Here is a 27,631-nt window from a genome sequence, read left to right on the forward strand (position 1 = left end):
GTTATGCTTACTCCATACACACTGGTAGCCGGAGAGAGGGAAGACGTAATGGTTTGATTTCGTGTGCACTTGCAATGGTCGTCGTTCTGACATTACTCGGCAAATTCCTCAGACGAGAGGTGCAATGAAGGTATGTGCCTGTTTCTGCAGCTCGTTTGTGATTTGGATTGTTAACGAGGCTCATGCGGTGCCGTGATGTGCAGGGGGTGCTGCATCGAGAAGCAGGGAATATCCCCATCCTAATGCCAGTTAATTTCATTTGTGTGCAGTTGTATCAACAGGCTTGAACGCTGCAGACACTCTTTAATTTTTTAACTTGCCATCACATTTCATTACTCGCCGCTGTCATTCCAGCGCCTGACAGTCTGGGGTTTGCATTATTTTCCTGTCGAGGGTGCAAGCCTGGAAACGCTTTCCCCACGTCTCCAGCCATCCTGATAAACACTGGGTACAGTGTGTAGCCTTTTAATGAGCCTGCTTTGACCCCAGAGTGCTAGTTCAGTGGCCAGAGCGACATCCATTCATCGTCAGGCTTTAATCCGCTCTAACGAGATAGAGACACTGCGGCCGGTGAGTGAGAGAGCGTGGGGATGTTCGGGAGACGTCTCGGGATACCGAGAGGGTCACCTCTCAGGTCCAAGCTGTGTCAGGCTGTGCAGGAGTCTCCTTCCTCTCAGTGTGCGCTTGTGTATATGCGTGTGTTTGTTTGTGTGCGCCTGTGCTGTAGCAGCTACAGGCTGCAGCATAGGAAGGAAAGGTGATGAAGCTGTCTGGCAGCTTAGGACAGATAATGATGAAGACTACAACGATGATGTCATTGGTCCTCTGGTGGTGGCAGGTTTCTGGTGGCAGTCGGTGTGAAAGGTGAAGTGAAACAGCAGCAGCATCAAGGAACGTGAGTGTACACAGTACGAAAACTGTGCTGCTGTCGGTGGCAGTTGACACTTAGTCATCTGTTACAGTTAAAGCTGACTGGATGATTTTTTTAAAAGCTCATCGCATGCATCAGTGATTACCTTAAAAGGGAAATGTCCCCCTTTTTATAAATAAAGCCTCTCTTAATTCCAGAGGTGCAAAATAACCAAATACATAGCTTTTTAACTCCTCACTAAAGCACTGCTTTGGATTGGCGTGTCTCTTTTTTTCTGTGAAATCCTTTTCCTACTATTCATAGTGAAATGATATGTTCTTTGTGCCAGGTCAGGCTGTTTCTTTAGTCACCCCGAAGTGGCCCAACACACAGCAAACTTATGGAAGCATCATCAGCACTGAAATGCTGCAGGGATTTCAGCAGATGGAACATTTTCTGAAACATGCCACTGAAACATTTAAACAGAAGGGCGTTTTAGCTTCTTGCGTGGTTTGTGTGTATGGTCACATTTTCTCACTTTGCAGCATTTCTTGTAAATGTTGAACATGTGTTGGCCCATCACCCCGTCGTCTGTTTTCCTGCACGTTTTAGGCTGCAGTGTGTTGAGGAGGGTTTTTTTTTTATTTTTAATATTATTTAGGTTTTGCCTGCCAAATTTTTACAGTCAAGTCTCTAAAGATTGCTGGATTGTTATAATATTTGATGTTTATTTGTGTTATGTAGGTTTTCTTTTACTAATCCCCCTTTTTTCTTGTTTTGGAGCTATGCTGCTCTTCTGTTTAGCTTTGGATTCATCAGTGTTATTGTAGCTTCTCATTTGGCTCTTAGTGGGTAAAAAGGGAAATATTTTTTCTATAGTTGCAATTAGTGGTGATGCACCCATCTTGAACTTGTGAGCCAATTCTGATGCTTAAAATAACCATTTGGCTGATTACCAAAGAAGTTGTTTGTTTTTGCAGTTTTCCTCCTGTGTGCTAAGAAAACAAGGGAATAAAACTCCCATCATATCACTATATTCAAACATTAAACAGGTGCAAAATTTATGTGGCACAGCAGAAAAGACATTTTGGCCAGAGTCATCAGTAAATGTCATCCCATTTGCTGGCAGGTTGATGGCAGCGAACAGGGACGATATTGATGTTTGGCTGATATATCGGTGCATTTGTAGCTCTTAATGGTTGCTTTTAACTAACTTGATTTTATGTGCAAGGCCCGTCCTCATAAAATAGAAGCTTTTTTGGAGAATAAGTGAGCTGGGGTTCAGGTTGAAATCACAGAGGACGTGATTTTTGACTGAAAGGCTGTTCTGATAAATTTTTTTTTTTTTTTTTTGCTTGCAGATTCAACTAAGACCTTTTTTTCTTTTTTAATGCCTCCCTTCCTCCCCCCCTCCTGTTTATCACAATATTGTGGCAGATAAGAAAACAGACGGCTTAACTCTGTGAAGTTAATTTTCCCGAGGCACATCATCACTCGCTGTGTCCCGGGAAAGCAAAATGGATGTGACGTTTTATTGACTAATCTGGTTTAAATTGAAAAGCAGCTTTTCTGCCCCTGTGGACGGGACGGCGCTGGGTTGTGTAAGCATGCATCTCAAAACGGGAAAGACTGCTGTACAGTCTGTGCTGCCAGTGCCATTTTATTCAGAGTTAAACCTCTGACTTAAGTGGTTGGCTTTTTCTTTTTTTTTTCTTTATTTTGCATTTAAAAATTCTCGTTTTCACGGCCATCTCGAAGCCCATACTGGGCATGGTGGGAGTAAATAGTCACAAATCCCCGCTTCCAGTGTATCACACTTTGTTCCAAATGGGACTAAACTGACTGAAGCTATAAAGAATCAAAGGGGTGCACGAGATTCCTGGTGATATTTCATGACAGTTTTTATATTGCAGGACTGCAGGACTCGGCATCTGTTTCCAGGGCTAAATCCAGCCAAGTCGTCCTTTGCCTTCAGAGTAGACTTTGTCAATTTCACATTTTGCACGCACAAATCCAACTTTGCCTGTAGCAGTTTGATTTGCACATGCATATTTCTCCAGACTTTGACATCTGCATCCTCCAGCAGACATCACTGACTGTATTTGTGTCATAATTTAAATGGAAAAATATCACATTTAGCTCCATCATCTTCAGACAAATGTCTAAAGGCGTTAAATCAATTAGTTGTTGTTTTTTTCTGAAACCATTATCTCCGGTATAAACAGGCAGCCAGCTGAATTCACTTTTCACAGTGTGAGTGACATTTGCAGTTGATACAAGAGGGGGGGAAACTGAGAGAGATTCAGGAGAGAGAAAGGAAATGAAAAGGCGGGAGAGAGGTGGTGGATGGTGGAAGATTAGCGTTGAAGGCCCCTTCAATAAAATATATGACAGTGCAGTTTTCTCTCAAAAGTCCTCATAATAGACTCTGGTTGGTCCACATGTGCGTGCAGACTTGCAGAAGTCAGCCCCAGGTGTCATTTGTATCATTTAGACAGATGTAGCCAGAGAACTTTGGGTTTTGTTTTTTTTTGTTTAGATTTCACTCCTTTAACAGAAGAATAATATCCACTTTTACAGATTTCCCTCTGTTTATCAAAGCCTTATGCTTACATTACCACAAACATCATTCAGAGGTTCACATTGAGTACTGCTACAAGAAGCCAAGACCCAGCCGATGACTTAATTCAACAATGCAACGTGCGTCAGTGCTTTCCGAGTCCTGCAAACACTTAAAATACATCTTAAGTTTTGCAGTTGTGTTTCTTGCAAGGGGGAAAAGGTAAAGGAAGAGGGATGGGGACGTGACATCAACAAAGGTCACCATCGATAATCAAATTATGCTATCGGGGCACTGCAATGCACCAGTAAAGCACTCCCATTTAAAGTATTTAAAGTTTATTTCCCTTCTACGCTGAATTCCATTCTTATTATTCAATTCCTACATTTCCCATAGTGCAACTTGAGTAATTTTATTAGAACCCCATCCTCGTGTTGTTTTTGTAGCTGGCTTGATACATGTTAGTCTATATTCAAAATGTCAGTTATAAGGACAGAAAATAAAAGTAAAAGCAGTGTCAGAGCTCCAAGTAAAACAAAGTCATTTATGTTAATTATATAGTCCAATTCATGTGCACTTATGTAATTTCAGCTCTGCGTGAGAGTCTCTGCTGCCGCTTTGCTGCTCTCCTGTCCTCTCTGTTTCACTGTGGGGGCAGCGTGTTTGCTTACTATTACATATCCACGTCCAGAGAAAGAGAAGATCTTTTGTTTGAGAGACTGTTTCTTCATTTGATGTTTAGTAGTTCAGAAAGTCATGCACAAACGCTATCAAAAGTCACCCAGTACAGTTTGAAGCAAGGTTAAAATCGTCTGTCTCAGTATGTGACTCATTTCTCCAGTTTGCGTCAGTCTGTCAGTGACCCATTTAAGCCTCATCTAGGTTCTCATCCCGGTTACACTTGTGGATGCTTGGGCAGTTTTTAAGTTTTTATCTTCTAGGCTCATTTTATGAGGTCGGCTAGCTGTTTGGCCACACAAGGCCTCTCCCCTGTGGGTTTTTCTATTTAAATCCATGCCTCTGTTAGATTTTGCTACTTTCACACTTTAAGCTTGTGTGTAGGGGCTAGTCAGTGTGATGGCTGAACCCCAGCAGCAGTGTGTGAAATGTGACAGGTGACAGGAATGATAAAAATGCACAGTACAGTATCCCCAGAGGTATCATTCAAGTTAAGACTGTTGAGTGAAGATAAAACAAACAAAACAAAGCACAAAAAAATAAATAAATAAAACGCTGCCCTACATGTGATGTTTGCACTTGTCACTTGTTTATTCAGGACTCCCTGCCTACAGAGCTCGCAGTGTGCTAATTGAAGTGACACGGGGAACTCGTGCTGCTGGCTTAAAGCCAAATAAGACTGTTTTCATGGCCAGGCTGCAGTGGCTCCTCATCCTGGAGAATGCAGTAAAATTCCTTTTAGTGGCTTCATTCCCTTATGAGAGAGGTTTTATCTAACCGGAGACTTCTTAGCAGCTAACCACGGGGTCAAGTTTGTGCCACAGGCGAGTAATACAAGATTTAGTGTAACTCTACATAAATATATCTGGATAAAGTGAGCAGCTTGTGGAGGAATGTACCAAGGATAAGCAGCAATCTATAAAAAACAAATAAAACCTATATAATAAAATTAAAAATGTACTTTTATTATATAGCGGGTTTTTTTTAAAATATATATGTTTATAGATATTTATTTCATTAATATAACATAATATACTGGTGGATTGGTAGCCAGGTAGCTACCAATCCACCGATAATGCGTGGTTGTATGGTTTGTTTAAGTATTGAGAAGGAGACAGTGAGTGAGGCATCTGGGGTCATCCTCTACAACAAATTTGACAATCAGAAAAGTTCAAAATCTCTTGTTTATTTTTATTTTACTTTTTTACATTTTTCTACAATATGTAATTCATCCAGTCACCTGACAGCAACTCGGCAGGTTTTGACATGGTCAGGAGGACCTGCTGGAGTTCAAACTGAGCATCAGGATTAGGAAAAAACAGGATTAAAGTGACTGAACGTGGCGTGGTTGTTGGTTCCAGAGTATTGTAGAAACTGCTGATATACAGGGATTTTTCCACACAACTACCTCTCAGGTTTACAGATAAAACTGGTGTGATAAAAGAGAAAATATCCAGTGAGGAAAAAAAAACCAAATAACCTCTTGTTACAATCAAGGTCCACAGAAGACCATCTCTGGACACACAACAAGTGAAGCGTTGAAGCAGATGGGGTACAGCAGCAGATGACCACGCCGGGTGCCACTGCTGTTAGCTAAGAAAAGGAAAATTGGAGATAATTCGGCATAAACAACTGCGAGCTATGCATTCAAGGATTCGGGCTGGTCCTGGTGTAATGATTAGGGGTGCAACGATACTCGTATCGATATTGAACCATTCGATACAGTGCTTTCGGTTCGGTACGCATATGTATCGAACAATACAAAATTTGTAATTTATTTTATCAACTTTCCTTCTGACGATGCTGTCTGTGTTGAGCGCTCAGTGAATCTGCGTTCGACTACTCAGCCTAGGCTGCACTGTCAAGCGCAGATCCACTGAGCGCTCAACACAGACAGCATCATCAGAAGGACGAGCGCAGGGCAAGCTAGCGAGACAGAAGTTAAGCTCTCCTTGCAACATGGCAAATTGAACCTCCCCCACCCTCATTCAGATGTGGCGTTTGGAATTATTTTGGTTTTCATGTGACGTATGACTCTGAAGGTAAGCGCGTCATGGACTAAAGTAAAACAGTATGTTGGATGTGCCACGCAATGCTCAATTACATGGGTGGGAACTAGTGTGTTAGCGAGCAGTTAGCTCGTTAACGTGTTAGCCGTCTAGCCCCAAGCAGGGGTAGCTCGTTAACGGAGATTTGCCGCTGACAGCACTAGTGGGAACACAACGAATATGACTGCACATTTACGCCGACGTCATCCTAGTGCAAAGACAAGTGGAAGCAGACAAAAACAACAAGCATGCATGCTACAAACTTTACCCGAGTCATTTAGACAGCCGTTAGCACATGATTCTCCTTATGGGGACCTGATATGTTTAATATTGTGGCGAGCTCAGACAAGGAGGAGATGGAGGTGTCGTTTGGTCTTGCTTACCGTGAGCTAGCCAGGGAGCACAGCCGTTTATTGACATCTGCAGAAGAACACTGCCGCTAGCTAACTCCTCAGCGCGGGAACCGCACAGCAACAACAACACACAGAGCGCCCTCTGACCCCGGAAGGACACACCGTCGCAGCGAGAAGGCGTCACCCGTCACTATGGCAACATAAACAAAACATAACTGTACAAACAGAACCCTGAACAGCCCTGACCCGCTACATAGCCCCCGCCTAAGGGGTCAGTCGTCCCCGACGACCCCATTGCCCCACACAAAGTCCTGCAAATGTCCAGGTGCCTTCTTTTGGCGCACCGGCCGGTCACGACCGGCGGGGGAAAAGTCACTCGGGTCAGAACATGGGGTGCCACCATCATCCCACTTCTGACACCAATGTGGCGAGCTCAGACAACGAGGAGACGGAGGTGTTGTTTGGTCTTGCTTACCGTGAGCTAGCCAGGGAGCACAGCCGTTTATTGACATCTGCAGAAGAACACTGCCGCTAGCTAACTGCTCAGCGCGGCAACCGCACAGCAACAACAACAACAACACACAGGGCGCCCTCTGACCCCGGAAGGACACACCGTCGCAGCGAGAGGGCGTCACCCATCACTATGGCAACATAAACAAAACATAACTGTACAAACAGAACCCCGAACAGCCCTGACCCGCTACAATATGCTGCTGAGAATATAGCCCAGAAGAAGCGTATAGTATAGCTTTTATTTTGGAAAGAGCCATTTCTCTGTAATAAACTCTCTTTTCCAAAGATGAGTGATTCCTCAATCAGATATATTTATTTTTTTAATTACTTTTGTTTCAGCAATATTAAATTTAAAAACTGTACTTTTGAGTTAAAATATATATTTATAATTTTAATAAATGACAAATTAAAAAGGCATGAACATTTTTTTTTGTATCGAAAAAATATCGAACCGTGACACCAAAGTATCGAACCGAACCGTGAATTTTGTGTATCGTTGCACCCCTAGTAATGATGTACTCAAATGGCCTTCCACAGTCATAAGATCTCAATCCAATAGAGCACCTTGGGGATGTGGTGGAACCGAGATTCACATCATGGATGTGCAGCAGCTGCATGATGCTAACATATCATGTCAATAAGGACCATATGGAGCAGAATCTCTGAGGAGCACAGCTCCCTGGAATCTATACCCATGCGGCAATGGGAGGGGGGTGTTTGTATCACTGTAAAAGGAAAACTTCCAGCGTTTTGGAAAGACGAAACGATCTCTTCAAAATATCACCTCGGGCCGAGAGTAATGGAGGAAGACATTTTCCTCCATACTTCATTTTACAGGCTAAACAATTTATCGGTTAACTGAAAAATAATGAACCAGTTGATGCCATGTGAATTAAGTAGTAGCCTCAAAAAATATGAATTGAAATCGGGCAAAATTGTTATTCATTAATTTAATGACAGACAAACAGAAATGCAGGCAGGGAGACAGAAAGATTAATGGTGCCCACCGGAAACAGTCATTCATTCATTTAATGAGATTAGTTAATGATTTGAACTGTGGAGCCGGTGGAAGTGGACTTTTCCCCTCCGCGTCCCGAGTCCACATTTAGTGTGTCTTTTCTAAGATTACATAACGCCATCCTTAAGCAGATGGGTGAAGTCAGATCACAGGGTGTTTGTGACAAGTCGGAGCAGAGGGCCGTCTTAAGAAAAGATGTGGCAGGATCCCGTGAATTCCTTTGTTTTTCCTTTGGAGCCATGAACCAAAGAGGGCTTACATTATGCTCATGTCAGCTATTGATTCAGCAGGCTGGGGAACAACAGAAGACATATTCTCTCCTCGCTGTCCTCCCCCCTCCTTCCTCCCCGCATCAGTATGCTCCAAGGAGCCGTAGCTCCCATCGCACCATCTTTGCTCCCCGTCTCTGGGCCATTTTTGAGATCTGCAGACGCATCCGATTTATTCTTTCTGCGTGGGGCATTTTGCTTTAATTTTACATATACCAACTTAAGTCTGGAAGCTACCTCGGGACGTTTAGAGTATGTATTTACATCCACCTCTTCCCATTTGAGCTACACAAGAATAGCCGTTGGCTTGGACTCTTTTAACGTGGCTCAAAATAAATTAAATTTATAAATTTAAGCCACAGCGCTGTTGGTAAAAATGTCATTAATATATTTTTGAGACGTCTTCTTTCTAATTATCTCTGACCTGCAGGAGCACTCTCAATAATGTGCTTCTCTCTCTTTCCGGTCATTGATCTCCCCTGAGCACAGTATTACTCAAGTGTCGTACTGTAGTTTGATATTTTATATGGGTCTTTATGCAATATTGTACTTTATCTTTATTTGTTTCATAACTTTGTAGGTTCTAATTAACAGTACAGTAATTATAATTAGTAAAGAAATTATGGCGTTATGATGTATTAAGATAAGATCATACTTAATTAATCTTCACAAGCTACCCAGAGGTGTAGTTTTAAAGTAATTAAAGTTGGCTCTACCTTTATCTGCCCCAATGTTAATGATGTTTCTACAACATAGGTTCTATTTTTCAGTCATTTGAAAGTAAGTTAAAAGACCTAAGTGCTGTTCTGCTCTTCCCTAGCTCCATATTTCTGTTTCTATCGGGGGTTTGATTGATTTACAGTTCAAAACAATCCTTATTCACCCTACTGACCTAAGTGCAGCCCCTCATCCAATCCCCAAAACTAACCGTTTTAGCTCCTCTTGTCTTTCATGCGACTCTGCCAACAGAAGGGCACAAACAAAAATGTTTTTATTATTACATCTGCCTGAAAAAGAATTTAAAATGTCATCCTCAAATGTCATTAATTTCATCGATGATAATACTTAAGTACTGCATAAACTTCTGTACTAGATGTCTCTAAAAGTCATATCTAAGTCATGTGGGTGTATTTCTGTCTGTGTTGTTATAGGCAGGAGCATCGTCCATGTGGGCGTCATGCTGCGGGCTGTTGAACGAGGTGATGGGCACGGGCACGGTGCGGGCCCAGCAGCCGGGGTTTGGAGCAGGCGCGGGGCCCTTTCGCTTCGCCCCCAGTGCTGGGTACTCCACCTACCCCCCCACCAGCTCAGGGAGCGCCGGGCAGCTGTGCAAGGCCTGCGGACTGGCCTTCTCGGTCTTCAGACGCAAGGTAAACACGGATGTCAGCGAGTGACATGTGACAAAGCAGTAAGTGGAGCCTATCCCAGCTGTCGTAGGGCGAGAGAGTCACATCATGCCAGTGCTATATAAAAATGAACTCGCAGAGACTGCAAAGGTGCGAAGTAATCCCTCACACTCAACATTTTACACACCTTTTTTCAGCCTTGTAATCATTCTGTGCGGTTGTGAGCAGCGACTTTTCCTTCCTTGTGCATTCAGGAAAACGCACCCTAAAGTTCGGAGTCATCTTTTTTCTTTTCTTTTTTTTCTTTTAAATCTTGCAAAAAATTTAGAAGTTTCTCAACCTTAAAATCCTATTTATTATATTTTAATATAAACCTAATAACTTATAAGATTTATACATACAATATTATATTCAATCCATAATAAATGATGTAATTCTTTACTATTTTTAAAGGGCCTATGTTGCTCTTCTTAATCAGCACAATCATTAATTTGAGATACCTTTTAATTTAAGGAGCAAGGCCAAATTTTCACTCTTCTGTTCTCATTTTCATTTTCTCCTCAGTTCTCATGGCTCTCATTAGTACATGGAGATCTGCCCAGCTCTGAGGTGCCCCCACCAGTCCTCACCGAGGCCTTCCCCAAACCACAGTCGTAGGCATAGATCCATCTTTGTTACAGCAGCCATTCTCTTACAAGAAACATTGTCAATCTAATTGGTCCCTGTTAGTGAAGAGTAATATTATTCAGACTGGTCTTTGATACTTGTATATATCTATCCCATTTTGGTGCAAGTCAAGAACATTGTTTTGCGCTATTGACAGAAATCCTTTAAAGAAAAGCTCAAGCTGTGCATGATGAGGCAGTTGTATTATTTTCCTACTTTTAAACTTTTCATAATGTGAATATTAGCCTCCACGTAAGCGTAGCCATTGAGAACTCACGGGCTTGTCTCTTTTTGACGTCTCGAAACTCTAAAACTTCAGATTTTTGAACATTTCATAGTATTTATTCCTCTAATGTATATTTATTCGCTGGTTTCTGCAGCAAACGCGCTGTTTTAGAGTAAAACTATTTTTAAGAGGACTCTGCTAAACATCTTACGTGGTTGTGTTAGAATGTGCGCCGTACCTTTCCAGGGTGTCTGCACAGCTCAACATGTTAGCATGGCAGAGTTTTATCTGCCTGGCAGTCAGACGGACTGATTAAAACTCTTCCTCTTTCCACGCAGCTTCACAGATGCCGGGTTGACTTCCATTTCACTGTCAGTGTGGTATTTTTATGGTATCTTTATAAAAAGAAGGGGGGAAAAAAACCTGCTGGGGGATTAACAACAACTGATTGAAGCAAAGTATCTGTTACGGTGCAAATGTGCTTCTTGTGAACCAAGAGCACATTTGTGCACAAGCGATAAGAAAATGTTTACAGCCGTGGCCGACCCGCTTTCCTGCCCATTTGAAGTGTCAATCTACTCAGAGGCTCTGTATCAGGAGACAGTGTTAAGCCTGTTAAATGTCAAACATCACCAGGAGCTACAGATGGTTTACGTCTCTTTTCTGGACTCTCTTTCCTAGAAATGACTGGGCACTGTTTCAGATGGGACTCTGTGTTCGTGGTTATTAAGGTTTCTCTTTGTCAGGGCGATTCAGGCAGAGCCAGGCGACTCCTGCATGCAGTATTTAAATAAGTGGCTATATGGGGACATGGCTGCACTCAGTACTGATTAAAAGGAATGTCTGTCAAAAGCTAAACTTTGCCCATTTTTCAGAGGTCTGATCTGATTAGATTTCTTTCAGAAGGTGTTTCCCTTATTTATTTATTTATTTTTAAAGTGGCATAAATGGTGAAGAGTTTATAAGTTAACAGGCCAAACATCATCACCCTTATGTTGCTGAAAAAGAACAACTTCAAGAACAAGTTTGTTTGCGTCAGTCAGAAGAGAAAGAATAACTGATCACATCACATCTGTCTTTCAATCTCTCCTCCCCCTGCAGCACATCTGCTGTGACTGTAAGAAGAGCTTCTGCGCTCTGTGCTCGGTGCTGCAGGAGAACCTGCGCTGCTGCACGACCTGCCACCTCCTGCGCGGCACGGCCTTCCAGCGGCCTCGGCTCATGCAGCTCAGGGTGAAGGACCTGCGCCAGTACCTGCTGCTGCGCAACATACCGACCGACACATGCAGGGAGAAGGAGGACCTGGTGGACCTGGTGCTCTGTCACCAGGGCGCGAGACAGGGCGCGAGGCAGACCCCGAGACCGGTGATGGAGGAGGATGAGGAGGATGAAGAGGAGGAGGAGGAGGAGGATACACATGAGGAGGAGGAGGAGGAGGAGGAAGATGAAGAGGAGGAAGATGAAGGGGGAGATGACACAGACAGCCTGCACTCGCTCCCGCACTCACGTGCCGCCTCGCCCCCTTCCGCAACGCGCTCCACCTCTGAACAGTCGGTCCTGTCCGCCTCTCAGGGAGACGTGCTCAGCCCAAGTGACAGCTCAGGGACCACCAGCCAGGTCTGTGCTCACAAACACACCGCTTTCATTCAGAGTGTGTCAGCATCCTAACAACGAGCATCCTGGCAGCCGCACGTGCACAAGCATCATTCCCTGATTTACATCCGCCATACTTCCTTCACATCTGTCCTCATTCTGTCCGAGATAATTAATTTCAGAGGTGAAATCAACATATTAAGTTTCAGAGTGGCTGTTTTAACTTCTTCTCTTTTTAACTCGCTAACAAACAAGCACTCTCGTGTGCATAGAGGGCTTAGATGTCTGTTTCATTTGATTTCATGCTTTACTCTTTCCTTTGTGCTGCTTTCTGTGTTTTGTTTTGTTTTCTGGTCTTGTTGCTTTGTTATGAATGAAAAATCGACTCCATTGAAGGGAAAAAAGGTTAACTCTCCTCCGTGGTACTGGTGCAGTGTTCAGCAAAATATCCATGTGACAGCTGAAAACAGCTGTGTTAGCTATGTGGGCTAACTCTGTGTGTAAGTGCAAAACCCTCAGACCAGCCAGCGAGGCAGATTAAGCCCTTTGCCTTTTTTTAGTACTGTTACATGTACTGAGCCTGTTATGTAACAGGAGCACAGGTTGAGAACTCCCCACAGCGTCACAGCTGCAACCAAACAGCAGAAACACCACTGTACACTCCTCCTCTCATCTCTTCATGGGATGGGCACTGTGCAAATTTTAGTTTGTGGCACTTTAAATTTCTTACCACCAAATTTTGACACAAATACTACAAAGACAGTCAGACAAGAAAGCAAAAGTCATCTAAGACATTTGTGCTAACTTCATGAATTATTGAGAAAACAATCTGTCAAAAAATTTGGACGGTCCAACTAGATCACTCCAAACGGCACTCTTAGACTAGACATATGTAGGATATGGGGCTTTTTGGGGGGTGAGATCTGAACTAATCTAACGTATGTACCAGATATATTTGTGCCATGGTCTTCCTAAAATATACCTCATCATTAAAATTAACTGAGAATTAACAGGCATCATTGCCAGTAAAAGTGTGGTGGCAGACGAAACTTCCACGTATAGTTACAAAAGCTCAGTGAATTAACATAAAGACACAGTCACGTTTTAGGTACATCTGATTTTTGCTGTTTGAATATCAGCAAATCGCATGACAGCAAATCAGTGCATTTAGGCCTTTAGACAAGGTCGGCAGCTCAAGTTCAAACAGAGCATCAGAATGGCGAGCTGAGCATGTCAGAAACTGCTCGGATTTTCTACGGTTTATGGAGAATTGTCTGAAATAAAGAAAATATCCAAGAATCTGCAAACCTCTGGGCAAGAAGATGCCAGAGGTCAGAGTAGAATAGCCTGATACGAAGGCAAATGCAAGTCAAGTAACCACTAGTTAAAACAAAGGTATGCAGAAGAGCATCTCTGAGCATGCAACACATCAAAACTTGAAGCAGATGGGCTACAGTGGAGTCTCTATTTCTGCTCCAGCAGAAGGACCGATGAGTGACAAAGATGCCCGGTGCTGGAGTTGGCACCATTTCAGCAGGACAAGCCACACAGATCCTGCATGTTGCAGATATATATGTTATATGTTGAGATCTGTGGGGTTGTGAAATAATTCCTGATAATGTCCCTAGTGTGGTGTCTGCTTTTGTTTGTTTTGTTTTCTTTTTTTAAATGACAGTGTCCACTTTGCTCAGGGCTCTGCTTTGTGATTGATTAGTGGTTAACATCACTTGTCGTCTATTAGCTTTAGCTTCTGAAACTACACATTGCAGTGAAATACCTTTTTGGGTGATGCAGTTTTTTGTGTGATAATGCAAAGCCACTGCATGAACTGAGTAAGATTTTCATGCTCACTTAGATATTCAAACTCTCGAGTTGATACCACTTCAACCATTTTCACAAAAAAAAGGACCGTACACATCGTTGCTTTTGATGAATAACCCATTTTCTCTGAGGCGATGTTTGGGGGATATTGGTGTCACTTTTCAGACTGGAGCTGGAAAATAGACTGAATATCAAAGAAAGGGGGGGAAATTGGATCAGTTGCTTTGAGATTTAACATTTCAGTGCACAGGATGATTGACAGGATTGTTTTATCACAATATAATGTCAAAACTAGAAGCCTCTTTGTTTGACAAGATGCCGTAATTTCTCTTTTAAATTACCTTGACATTTGTAGCTCTCTGGCATGAGATACGACGATATCGGCATCCATCCAGGAGGTTATGGCCCTTGAAAATGTCTGGACATTTTTTGCTAACATTTGGTATCAAATCTATGAATCAGTAAGCATGTGATGGAACCTGACACATTTCAAGGAAATCCTTCTGTGCAGAGCCAAAATAAAAACTATCTAGCCCGTGTATGTTTTGTTGTACACAAAAGCCTTCTGAACGTTTTGTTTCTGCTTGTGCTTCTGCAGCCTTGCTGGTTAATTCAAGTGCTTTCTAGTACTTCTATGTCGTTTTGATGGTTGAATAAAATCTAACATCATTCATGTGTTCCACTGAGGTTCGGCTCTCTGTGAGAGTCGAGACTGCAGCTCATGTTTGTGTCTCTGAGGAGTGCCGTCTGAGCAAAAGCACGATGTCTGCACAAAGCGTTAGGCACCTAGCAGCGCTCCTGATGGATTCATTATTAACACGTCTTTATTCAAGAAAGACAATGGTCTGCGGGAATGTGCTGAAGCAGAGAGAGGGAGTTTAGTTTTTATGGTCTAGAAGGAGAGGCGCTGAACTCAGTGGTATCAATTAGAGCTTATTTCAGTGCCTCACGAGTTCGTTTTGTCACACAGATAAAAGAACAAAGAGGGCAATATCAGCAGTGATAGCACAGCTACACAAAACAGAGCCTAAACTCTTCTGTAGCTCCTTTCGTTCTCTTATTAAATACAGCAAATTCCTGACCTCCACCTTCAAAGAGATTAATTAACTGCTGAGCTAAGAGGAGCTGTGACAGTGTTTAAACATCTCTGTTCATTCGTTGGCTTTCTGAGCAGTTAAAGTCACAGATAGCGGTAAAGTAATTTCTTTTATCGTGGCAATGATGAAACCTTGTCACACAGAGCAGGAACAATTTATTTTATTATGCTTTCCATAAAGGTTCCACATTTGTTACTTTGACCAAAAGAGGTCTAAGCCATCAGGTAAAATGGCAAAGTATGTAATGTTTATCTCTGCAGTGTCTTTTTTTTAACTGCAATAACCGAGTGGTTCTTGTATAGAACTTTTTATTGTGATGTAACATTTTATGCATTCATTCAATAGTGTTGTAGCACATGTATTCTGAAAGAATAGGTTGTTCTAACAAAAAGTCGTGTAAATAACTTCAATTCAGTTTTATTTATGTAGCACCAACACAACAGTCGAACTCAAGGCGCTTTATATTGTAAGGTAAAGACCGTACAACAATACTGAGAGAACTCCAGTAATCAGATGGCCCCTTTGAACTAGCTTTTGGCAACAGTGGGAAGGAAAAACTCGCTTATAACAAGAAGAAACCTCCAGTAGAACCAGGCTCAGGGAGGAGCATGAATGTGCATTATATACCTGAGATTTTTAAAGTATTTTTACACAGGGAAAAGAACTAATATGGGATGTGCATTAGATCTTATGAGTTAAACTACGAACTACGAAAATCAGTCATTGTCACACCTGAGAAGTCTTTGGTATTTATCTTAACAAGTTCAAAATCATTGTGACAGTTGGATCTGACTTAAGTTAACCTGACTGTTTGTCTCCACTCACACAGGAGCATGATGATACTCCAACAGCATCCCTCTTGAACCTGGAGCCCACGGAAAGTCTCATAGAGGTGTGAGACCCGCTTTTGTGCACATCTACAGCGTCGAACTGTCCGTATCTTTAAAGTCAAAGGAAATGCTATCCTGTTGCTCTGTAAGTGATTACGGCTCTGCTGCTGTGTGTGGATTGCAGGTCAGTCCGGCGACACAAAGGAGGATCAGAGCCTCGCTGTCGGATCTCGACAACGAAGAGGCGATAGAAAACCTGTCCGTCCGCCAGCTGAAAGAGATTCTCGCCAGGAACTTTGTCAATTACTCTGGCTGCTGCGAGAAGTGGGAGCTGCTGGAGCGAGTGCATCGACTCTACAGAGAAAACGAGCAGAACAGGAAGTCAAGTGAGAGCTTTGAATTTTCATTGTTTCTTACAAATTTCACTATTTTTATTTTTTGCTTGATGAACACTTTTTTTTTTCTCCTTGTGCTTTAGTGGAAAATGTCAACATAACTGCAGGTAACTTACATTTAATTATGTCTATTCATCTGTGATTACAACATTGCATTTATGCCGCTGATGTGCTGTAATTATGTGAGGAAGCATTTAATGCAAAACAACCTGCTTATTTGCTGCTTCACTTTTTATATTAATGAGCAAGTTCACGTCCCCCAAACTAATCTTCTTTGTTACTGCCCCTTCTTAACTATATAGTGGTTGCATATCCTCCACCTCTCTGCAACAGTGGAGTTGGAGGTAAGATGTGTTTCTAAAAAAAAAAGCCACATCACACACTATTTCCATCTCCTCCATGATCGCCATTGTACTGATACTGCATTTGCAACTCATCTGCTAGACCAGTTAAGGCATGCTGCAGCTGCTTTTACTCACCCCGTCCTTTACCATCTTCCTCTTTGTTGTGATCTTGCAAGGGTGCTTTTTATTAAGTCATTATTTCCTGCCTGGTTCGGTGTGTCTGCATTCTGTCACTCGTGCTTCTTCTCCTGTGTACATCATCTCTGTTTATTCTGAAGGACAGCCTCTCATGCCGTCGTTAATGCCCTCTTTAAGGGCTTTTACCTCTTGATGAGCCGTCATGGTGCTTCAGTGGCAGCATGTCTTCAGGTGTAATTGCATTGTCAAGCGTCCTCGTTGACATGAAGGGCTTGCGGATCACATTAGCTCCTCTTATTAGTCAGCTGTGCACAGGCAGCAGACAGGCTGCAGCTGCATTGGTCTTTTCCTGTCACGCTAGATGTGAGCAGCAGGACCCAGATTTAGGCCAGTCAGCTGATCAGTCAGAAATCATTTAAGTGTTAGTAAAACCAGAGCACTGATACAATTTGCCGCTGTGATTTTAAATGGTTTTGATGGGAGAGGCTGTCTGCCTACCATCAGCATGTGTTGATCATTATGCATGGCTCTGTTCACAAGCTGTCACAGGACGGCTCAGCAGTTTCCTTTTGTTAGTATCGATATTTTATCTCCATCTCAAAAAAATAAAACCCCCTATTTTGCCCTGCACATGGAAACATTTAGCACAGACAGGTTTATGTTGCTCTATTTGGCACTAACACACACATTTCAAAATAGAGCCTAGACTAAAACCAGAGCACAGACCTCTTGACATGTCTGCTAGTTCAGTTAACCATACAGAAGGCCATATTGTTTGCAATATACAGGGCTCCAAAAGGAACCAACACCACAAAGACAGTCAAGCAAGCCTCGTTGGCATCGACATGTCAATCAAAGTTGCCGTACCCCTAATAATGCCTGTCTTTAATCCTTAATCAGATTTAAATGAGATGGCAGCATCTTGTGGCATTTTAGAGCTTCACCCGTTTTTAGTACCTCAGTACTGGCTTCACTGTTTCAGTCCAAGAGGAAGGACCACATGCTTTTAAGTTTTTTAGTTTAGTTTTTTGTTCTTTGTGTTTTTTTACTTTGGCATGGAAAGTGCAGGGATTTAGATTAGTCCGAGAACTAACTTGTCACCAAATAAAATGAATGGTAATATTTTTAATCGCTGGAGATGGAGAGCTTCCACCTCACAAGAAGTGTAGATATAAATATCTGCAATAAAGCTTCAAAGTACTTTATCATTTTAAATAACATCTCAAACCCACAGGGAGTGTAGGGCTGTAGTTTACTGGGCCGAACATTGGTGATGGTGTTTGTGCTTATTATTCTGTCTTGCATCTGCACCTCAACGCTGATCTCCATACACTCTTATGAGCCCACAGCAAAGAAGGATTTCTTATTGAAAATATTTATTTTACATATATATATATATATATTCCCATCCACAGATGGCGTCAAAGCTCAGCTGGCGGCTGATGAAAACCTGTGTCGCATCTGCATGGATGCCATCATTGACTGTGTGTTACTGGAATGTGGTCACATGGTAACTTGCACCAAATGCGGAAAGAGGATGAGCGAGTGCCCCATCTGCAGGCAGTATGTTGTGCGGGCCGTGCATGTCTTCAAGTCTTAAAACTCAGTGTGAGCGTGGGTGAGTGGGTGAATGTCGGCGCGGCTCTCAGGCGTGGCCCGAGCCCTGAATTTATCACTGAGAATGAACTGCTGTGCATGACGTCTCACAGGGCCTAATGCTGCAGCAGGCGTGAGCAACTTCTCGGTCTTGAAAACCAGACTGTTGTATCTGGCCTACCACGGTTTGCCCCCCTGCCCTCCTTACTAACTTATGTTCCAGTCCCCTTTTCTGTACCCTGGTGGACCGGCATCGGCTACATCGGGACTTTCATTTTCTCTGTCTTTGGTCGTAAAACACACAGAAGAAGCCCCTGCCATCACGTTGTACTCGCCAGTTTCTGTATAGATTCGACCCACAAGAGAGGAGTGGGCAGGAGGTGGTCCTGCGGGTACTTGAAGTGGACCGCCTTGTTATTTGTGGGGAAGAGAAGCAGTTAAAATATAAGATCCCAGGGTTTGAGTCAGTATGGTTTACACAGTCATGCCACATGGCATTGTGTCATTCTCCTTCAGTGTTGTTTTGTTTGTTTCTTTGTTTCTTTTTAGGATGTGCAATATCAGAAAAAAGTAAAAAATAAAAAAGAAGTGTTCTTAGAAAATATTTATTATGCACCAGGTCGTCTCACACAGGAGCATGTAGGGTGCCAAAAAAAAATCATGCCTTGAGTTGATATTTGGTTAAGTTTCACAGTATATGCATCACATAACCAGCAAGCTTGGTGTGATACCTTATTCTTATTTTTCCATTTACTCAAATGAACTTTGGGGAAACAGAGTGTGTACACGTGAGCCGGTTAACACTTACTGTGTGAAGGATCGTTTCTCCGTTGTCTCATCCAAGACTCCTGCAGTTTGCCGGTTGGTTAAGTCACAGTGTACATTCCTGCTAGATCTACTGTGCGAATGTTTATTAAGACAACGACAACAAAATGAACTCAAGGCCCACTTTCAAGCTTGTTGTAGAGCTTTTTGCTGCATTTTACAGTCTCTGTAATGTGATCGTTCATTGATTTGCCATTGACATGTTCCTTGATGTCGCATGACTTAAGGTGGGAGATCATGTGAAAGGCCTCCTTCTTCTCCTGTGTACATTTTATTTCCCCACATCCTTTCTCCTACTGGTCCATTTCTCCTCACAGTCATCGTTAAATGTACCTTAGGAGCTAAACTGATTTATAAATCTCACACGTCCACCAGTGATTATAGACAGGATGCACGTGAGACAGTTTTATTCCATCATCTCACAGTAACTCTAACACAGTGGAATATAATTTTACTGCAAAATTGTGTAGCAGTTGTTACCAACTACGTTTCCTGATACAAAAAAGCAGAAGAGATAACATATCACTTATCCATGAAGGACTTAGAAGATGATTAAATCAACAACTGTAACACAGCTATAAATGCACAACTAAGTTAATCAGTTTAAGTCTTCTTGCATTTTACCAGCTTCTAAGGGAATTTTTCTGTGGACAGTAGAACCAGTCGGGCTGACAAATGATCCTGCTGTGCAGCCTATCATAAATAAGTGATGTTGCCTAATAGGTCTGACACAATGGAAGCAAGAGTTTCTCATTTGGCAGCTTCTGTACTCAAATCTCTCTCCCATCTTTGCCGGGAGGAGCTGAGAGGTGAGGACGACACAGGAGCGAATGAAGTGAGCAGCTTCATTTAATGAAAACAAACCCATGACATGCTGCTGGACGTCCCAGTAGGAGGTACTAAGTGGACCTTGAGTTTAGCCCCTATATTTATCTACATTTTAAAGTTGGTTTAGTCTTCTATAGCTTTCACCAAGCAATACCGTTTCATTTCCAAATTGATCACGTGTTTGTGTCATCCTTTTTAATGTCAGATCGTAGGAAGGCAACAGGTGCTACTCTTTTTTTTTTTTTTTTTTTTTTTTTGAGTGAAACTTCCTCACGCAGACGTTTTGCCACGTCGTTTCCAAATATCCATCACACAGTAAGAGGCAGCCTGATTTACTTTAACCTGTTATGCAAATAAAACATTTTGTTCTTGTCACGAGATCCAGTTAACTCGGATGTCACTGAAGTATCTGTGTGTACAGTATGCCTGTGGTAAATAAAATAACTGCAATTTAATCGCTGTTAAGTAAATTGCATAGATAGCTTTTATTGTTGTTTACTGATACTTTATTAAATGTATATTTTTCCATTTACCTTGGAGTTGACAGGATTAAAAATTCTAATCATTACAAAGGTTTAAAAAAAGGAGAATTTACTGTTTTTCAGAATGTATTTCTGCTAGTTATGGTCACATGAGTTTGATCATGTCTCTCACTATTAAAGTTGCATCATAGTCTTGCTTTCTACAACCTTTCTGTTGTCTTCTGCTTCCAATTCACTCGCACCGTGCGATGTAGCAGTCGCTGTTACTCTGTCAGTTTGTTGTTGCTGCTGTCTCTCAAAGATGTCACTCACGGGCAGCTAAGGTATTATCAGAGTGAGAGCACATCATAAGCACTCGTAATCCTGGATCTTTATATTTTTGACTGTTCAACCTTTTTATTTTGGTAATCAAGATATTAAAAAAAGAATTTATTCGATTCAATAAAATGCAGTACTACAAACCAGAATGTAAAACCCTGCTTTTCATTTTATAAAACTGTGATATTCTCACTGATTGATATACTGTTTAAAAGTCTTGAGCCAATCCATGACTGATAGTGTTTTTCTATCCAAGTATGCTTTTACTGCAATGGCGGTGTGTTTGGGATCATTACAATACAAAAAAATTAAGGTAATCAGACACTTTCCAGACAGCATTGCAGCTATAGTGTCAATGGTTTGGGAATCATCCTGTTGAAGTAAAAATACATTTGTATGCCTGTCAAACTGTGTTATATTGGATTTTTTTTTCCAAGAAATGGGAACAAATGATGGATAAAAGAAACTTTTCTGTGAAAATGGTTACAGAGTAGGACTGGACTCAAAATTACTGAAAAAGTAAAATTTACAGCACCTTTTAAGAAAAAGATAAGTCCCTCACAAAAAAGGAAATCGTTACCTAAATGCAAATCTAGAAAGTTTTTAATTGCTGGTCCATGTCCATGAAGAGCTGTAAAAGTCAGAACCAGAATCTTGAAATGGACTCTCAATTTAATGGGGAGCCACTGCAGTTGGATCAGCAACAAACTAGGCATAAATCTCTCAGGGGCTCAAAAAGGGGCTTAATGACGAAAAAATTAAGTTGGACAAGGCTAGGCACTTATTCAGGATATGCAGCTTAGAAACATCTTGGGGCTTAAAAGAGATATACAAGGGAATATATAGCAAATGCCCTCAAAGGTGCTCAAAATGTGCTGAAGAGGGAGCAGATATAATAGAAATATTAAAGGTCCTAGTACAGAACCTTGTGGCACACCATAGCTAAAGGAAGAAGACAAGGACCTGAAGCAGGAAAGCTTCGTTCAGACAGATGATGCGAACCACTCCAGAGCAGATCCAGATATACTCACCCAACATTTTAGCCTATAAAACAAAATGTGGTGGTGAGCAGTATCAAAAGTGGAGATCAGGTCCAATATTAGTAGACCAGAACAGTCTCCAGCCTCAGTCGGCATCAAAATCTCACTGGACACTAAGAAATGCAGTTTCAGTAGAATGAGCTCTAGAAAACCAGATTGAAATTTGCCATGTAAACTGTATTTGTCCAAGTAAGCTGCTTAGCCACAGCCTTTTCTAAAATCTTAGCAATAAATGACATTTTAAAATTGGTCTCTAATTGCTAAGAAGAGAAGGGTCAAGCTTGTTTTTTGTTTTGTAAATGGATGGATGATAGTGTACTTAAAATTAGCAGGGACTTGACCAGAGAACAGCGAGGTGCTGATTATAGTGAGCACAGAGGGGCCAATAGAGTTAAAGACTTTTTTGAAAAAGCAGACAATTTCCAAAATCAAACTTTGAAAGACCTCCAGAAACCCAGGAGAAATATTGTTCAAGACCACTTTTAAAATTCTCAATAAAGTCTGGCTCGTTACAAGTAAAATATAAAGAAATGAGGGGTGGCTCAAGAGTTTTGCACAGTACTGTATAGGAGCCAGCGTGTATTAAACACAGAGGTAAATCTAACATGACCAGCTTTCCAGTATAAGATACAAACCTGTTACTGATTAAACCCAAAGGACGAAACTCACACACTCATCAGTATTTAAAATGAATTTAATATCTCAAAGGTCGACTCTGAAGAGGCTTTGCGTGTACATTATGTACAGATAAATAGATCTGAAGTAATGTACTAAAATATTTCATGGAGACACGGCCTTTTAATAAAAACATAAAATTTTAAATGTAAACCCATCCACTGAACTGTATGGACTGGAGTGCTATTCAAAAATTACGCAAAAGACTTCATTTTAGAAAAATCTGGAGTTTTAAAGAGGAAAACGAAATTCTATTAATCACTAAACTCATGAGTCAGTCAAAACTTCCAACGACTTCTGAATGTCTTAATACAATTATAAAGAGTATAGGTGCACAGTAAGAACATTGCTTATGAATTTGAAACTTTATCACTGAATGACAGGTCACAATGTACTTACATCAGAAGATCAACTCAAAATATCATAAAAAAATAAAAAATAAACCAGTGTTAATGTGTTTTTTGTTTTCAGTGAACTTTCTGGCTAACAAAGAAAAAAAGCCTTTTTTAACTTTTATATTTTACAGAAATCTTTCATACAACCCTCTGCTGACCTTTTCACTTTTCTCCTACACTGGATACAGTGTATTTGGTCTCATGCTGAGTTTCTGGTGAAGGCCTCACATTTTGAGATTGGAATGGCTTCACTGTTATTGGTTTCACTTGTTTTCTCAATGTTGTTGTCAATTTCCTTGGAACATGACACTTTAGGCATATAAAGCCCAAAATAAGAGCGATTTACAAAGTAGAGACACTCAGCTGCATTTTTCATTTGTATGTCTGATCCTCTTTTCTAAATTTAAACCTTATGGGCTTTACAGATTCTTTACTCCTTGCATGATTCAGCACAGTCTCTTCTTTATGGTAACGTGGAGTTCAGCAGGAGTAAACATGGTTATATCGTTTAACTGTTACTAACTCTACTGACAGTGGTGTAAACATGTCTGCATGCAGAGCTAAAACGCTTCCTTCCACAAAGCACCGGGAATACTAAAGAGTAATGGAGATGTTTTTATCTTATAATAGCCCAGTTACCTACAAGCTGTTAGTAAAATTAGCAGAACGTTTTAGTGTTTAAAAAATATGCTTTATACACTGTACACTGTATAGTGTATGTAAGAATGCATTCATGTATTCGTATTGACCACATCAGTGCAAATAACTAGATATTTCATCCAAACAGACATGGAAAACAAAATATACAGTACCTTTATCTAAAAGGAAGCAGAACTCTGGCATATACAATAATAAAATATAAAAACACCCACACAAACAAAAACTACCATCCTACAAGTCTGGCAACAAATCGTTAGACCTTTGTCTCTCGACAATAAAAAGCTTAACAGTAATGCCAACTAATAATCGCTTTCAGTGCTGTGATACTGTACAGTGGTGCATTTAATAAAAGCTACTTTTAGCCACTCCCTTATTGGAAAGGGGTCACCACAGCGGGTAGCTCCGCGTGTTTTAATTTGGCTGTTGTTTTTCTTTTTTTATGTCCGAATGCCCTTCCTGACGCAGTCCTCAAAGGGATTCGTGTCTCCTCCCCGGATACTGGGGGTTCCTTCGCTTATTAGGCGAATTTGAAAACCACTACAGCATGGAGCCACTACAGTGGTCCATTTAATACTGCACATAAATGTATGAAACACTTTCTGATACAAAAATATTCTTCTATAATGCAATAAACTTTGCATTGAAACAAAAAATAGTCTATAAACACCAAAAAGATAACCAGGATACAATACATAAAACAATCAATATAAAGAATAAATAACGTATAAACAGGTGTGACAACAAAAACTTATATATATATATATACATATATATATATATATCTCCATTACAGGACCATTTTTACATTCTTGCTTAGCAGCGCAAACTCCCTTTATATCAGTTTTACAGGAGTCCTTCACGCTCTTTCACACACAAGTAAGCAGTCTTCTGCTGCCTCCATGTGGACGGCACTTTTACTACTTGTGAAAAAAAAAAAAAAAAAAATCACACCAGAGTTGTCCGTGTGCCTAACTGATCTTCTGCAGCAGTTTATCCTCAATGAGTTCAAACTGCACACTGACGGACATTTCGGCGATGAACTGGTCACATCCTTCCTTGGTCACCTGTTTGCAGTATCGCAGGTCGATATGGCAAATGCTTCCACAGCGCTTGAAATAGGTCAGCGACTGGTCTGTGACCCTGTTACAGACTGCAGGGAGAAATTGGGTTGGGAAAAAAATTAAATGGTGTATAACAGGTCACCTGCGCTGAAACAGACTCTGCACACGCATGGATTAATCAGCCTTTTGGGACAGGAGCTCAAACGGTCTCAGTATGGTGAGGTTTCTAAAATGGCCCTTTGATTTACCGCGTTTACCATTTGATAATATTCTTGGAGGAAAAGTATTGAGTTATTTTTATCAGTTCTGCACAGGCCACTGAACAAGATTTCCTCTCCAAAATTACAGTACTGTGCAAAAGTCTTGACTCACCCCTCATTTCTTTATGCTTTGGATCCAAGGAGCCAGATTTTCTAGGAATTTCTTCATGCGATCTTAAGCAATAGGCTTTGTGAAGGCAATTTTTCTTACACACTGGCTGCTTTTCACTATTTTTCAGTCCAGTCCTTGTACCTGACATTTTCAGAGTAATGTTTTTGTTTGTCTGTTTGTTTGTTAAGCCAAAGCCACTTAAGACTGACCTATGAATCATTTAAGAACCAAAAAGGTACCTAAATCTAGGGATAAACCAGTGTTGTGTCAACACATAACAGAAAGCTTAGCAAAAAAGAAATTTAAAAAACATTACTAGTAGCCAGTCAGCTCTGCCTGGTGCGCAATGCAAAACTAAACAAGCACAGGACCAAAGAAGAAGTGGCAGGGCTACAAAAATCTATCTACAACAGATAAACAGTATCTGAAAGCTGGGTCCTGAAGAACTAGAAAAACATCCAAAGACTGAACACAGGACCTGAGACATGCACCTGGCCCCTCAGTTGATCCATCTACTGTTCACTGAAGCCTACTTTGCGGTCTACAAACATCAAGTCAGAATCAGTCTCAGTGGATGGCTGGCTGTCAAGACGCCACTCTTAAGGATTTGAAATCATCAATTATCATCATCGTTCGTTTGTATGGAGATACAACAGTGAGTGTCTACAGCCATCTGGTATTGTGGATCTTGTCAAAATTAATGGAATTATGAACGCAGGAAAGTACCGTCAGATTTTCATTCACCATGTAATACCATCTGGAAAGCATCTGATTGGCAGCGGCTTCATTTTTCAACATGATGCACTGCTAATACAGTAAAAGCATACCTGGATAGACAAACACATGACGAAAACACCATCAGTCATGGATCAGCCTCCTCAGAGCCCAGACCTCAGCATTACTGAAGTAGTGTGGGATCATCTTGACAGAGAGCAGAACAAAAGGCAGCCGACATCCAAAGTAGAGCTTTGAATGTCCTTCAAGAAGCCTAACCCTAAGAGAGTTCAGGCTATGTTAAAGAATAAAGACCGAATATTGACTTTTAATCTCATTAAAACTGCACAAACTGTTTTTGCCGTATATGCTGTACTTCAGTGTATATTTGCACAATTTTTAACAAACTTCTGCACCTAATTTCAATTTTCCCAGCAACATATAAAGGAATGAGGGGTGATGGGAGTTATTTGCACAGTACTATAACTGCATTATTTATTAATATTGGACCCAAGTTTTCTAAAGCACGGTGTTGCTAATGGGGCTAAATATCAAGCTGTTTTATACATTCAATACTCAATACTTGAAATGTGCAATTCACTTGTATTTTTATTTTTTATTCCTATTTATTCTATTTATCCCCTTTGTATATTTTATTTATATTTGTCTCTGTATTTATATATATGTGTGTGTGTGTGTGTGTGTGTGTGTGTGTGTGTGTGTGTGTGTGTGTGTGTATGTATATATATATATATATATATATATATATATATATATATATATATATAAATATAACAATTCTGTAACTGTAACTTCGGTCGTTGCTGTGCTTTTTGGAAGTCGAATTTCCCAGAGGAACCCACCCGAGGGATTAATAAAGTTCTATCTTATCTTATCTTATCTTATCATTCACTGGGATTATCTAAAGGGGACAGAGGTGATAATTCAGTATTCAGGTCTAATACATTTTGATTTCAGCCACAAGTCAGTGCAATGAGTCTAATCCAGGCAGATTTAGAGCCTACAAAGACAGACTCATACCTGACAGATTGATGTCAGTGAGTGAGTCTCTGGTGGTTGTCCCCGCAGCAGTCAGGATGTTAACCGACTGGTCAGTAACGTGGTTGCAGTAGCTGAGGTCCAGCTTAGATAAGAGGGGCATGTAACGAATGATGAGGCGCAGAGACGTGTCAGTGATGTCCAACCCTGCCAGACGCAGGTCCTCTACGTTACGCAGTTTACTCCTGTTGTCCAACTGACCTACAAAATGTGTAAAAACACAGGGGAGGAGATTACCAGAGGGATTAAGTAAAGAGAGATGATTCATGGTATATAGTTAATGAGCATGGAAAAGAAACAAATCCCCCAACAGTGAAGTAATCCTACTAACAACTGCTGTCTCTGGATCTAAAGCCTGACATAACTCATCTCTCTGCCACAAAGCTGCATTGTTGTCTACAAACAACATTAAAGGCACACATCGCACATCTGGGTGACATGTTCCTACAACATGGCTGCTTTAGCCAAGACTCCAATTTTGCATTCATTCATGGCTGATAATTCTGCATTCAACAGAAAATACACCAGTTACAGCAATTTGCTAAATTGGAGAGGCCAGACTTTTTAAATGTATGCAGGTCTTCAACAGGAACCAGTGGGTTGGCTCTCAGTCTGAGTTACAGACCAGGTAAGGAAGTGGCCAATTATTGATAGACTGATTAATTTGATGTTTTATTTTGGTCAGTTATCAGAATTTGTTGACACAGAGCTCTTTTCATTCATTTCTGATACTACTCAAAGGTCTCAATTTAGTTTAGGTCAGGATGCTGCCTGGACAGACCCTGCAGGACCACTTTAAAGTCAAACAATGAATTGCTCTATCTTCACATGGGTTCAGTAAGAAATCAGACAAACTAAGAA

General features: G+C 41.1%; 2 protein-coding genes and 1 long non-coding RNA gene across 6 annotated transcripts in view; 1 reads left to right on the forward strand and 2 right to left on the reverse strand.

The window, feature by feature from the left end:
* On the forward strand, positions 1-21,436 carry rnf34b (ring finger protein 34b). Of its 2 annotated transcripts, none has more exons than XM_085413839.1 (8): positions 1-130; positions 9,441-9,659; positions 11,629-12,144; positions 15,868-15,930; positions 16,053-16,254; positions 16,347-16,370; positions 16,566-16,607; positions 18,161-21,412. In XM_085413839.1, exons 1-8 carry the CDS (start codon positions 125-127, stop codon positions 18,343-18,345), a joined length of 1,257 nt encoding a protein of 418 aa, XP_085269965.1. In that variant the 5' UTR covers positions 1-124; the 3' UTR covers positions 18,346-21,412. The 2 variants fall into 2 exon arrangements, with proteins under 2 accessions (XP_085269965.1, XP_085269964.1); XM_085413838.1 differs by lacking the exon at positions 1-130 and adding an exon at positions 6,000-6,130 and having other exon boundaries at positions 18,161-21,436.
* LOC146666035 (uncharacterized) lies at positions 5,343-7,108 on the reverse strand. Its single transcript, XR_014912718.1, has 3 exons — positions 6,965-7,108; positions 6,520-6,679; positions 5,343-5,681 (listed from the first exon to the last, which is right to left on the reverse strand). It is a non-coding gene; the product is annotated as an uncharacterized LOC146666035 (long non-coding RNA).
* Positions 21,437-22,512: 1,076 nt separating the features above from the next.
* Positions 22,513-27,631, reverse strand: part of kdm2bb (lysine (K)-specific demethylase 2Bb) — a 30,183-nt gene continuing 25,064 nt past the window's right edge. For all 3 annotated transcript variants that reach the window (XM_085413836.1, XM_085413835.1, XM_085413837.1), the window contains 2 exons: positions 26,753-26,971; positions 22,513-24,714 (listed from right to left, as the gene is read on the reverse strand). In XM_085413836.1, coding sequence (XP_085269962.1) covers positions 24,533-24,714; positions 26,753-26,971 — 401 coding nt within the window. In that variant the 3' untranslated portion in view covers positions 22,513-24,532. The remainder of the gene's footprint in view (positions 24,715-26,752; positions 26,972-27,631) is intronic.

This window comes from Rhamphochromis longiceps, linkage group LG7 (assembly GCF_057381845.1).
Source record: "Rhamphochromis longiceps isolate RC_006_pf linkage group LG7, R_longiceps_female_GT1.1, whole genome shotgun sequence".
NCBI lineage: Eukaryota > Metazoa > Chordata > Actinopteri > Cichliformes > Cichlidae > Rhamphochromis > Rhamphochromis longiceps.

What these genes read in the sequence shown, in the direction of transcription:
- rnf34b (XM_085413838.1), top strand. An exon ending in TCTCGGTCTTCAGACGCAAG is followed by an intron (nt 9,660 to 11,628) that starts GTAAACACGGAT and finishes CTCCCCCTGCAG; the next exon opens with CACATCTGCTGTGACTGTAA. An exon ending in CCACGGAAAGTCTCATAGAG is followed by an intron (nt 15,931 to 16,052) that starts GTGTGAGACCCG and finishes TGTGGATTGCAG; the next exon opens with GTCAGTCCGGCGACACAAAG.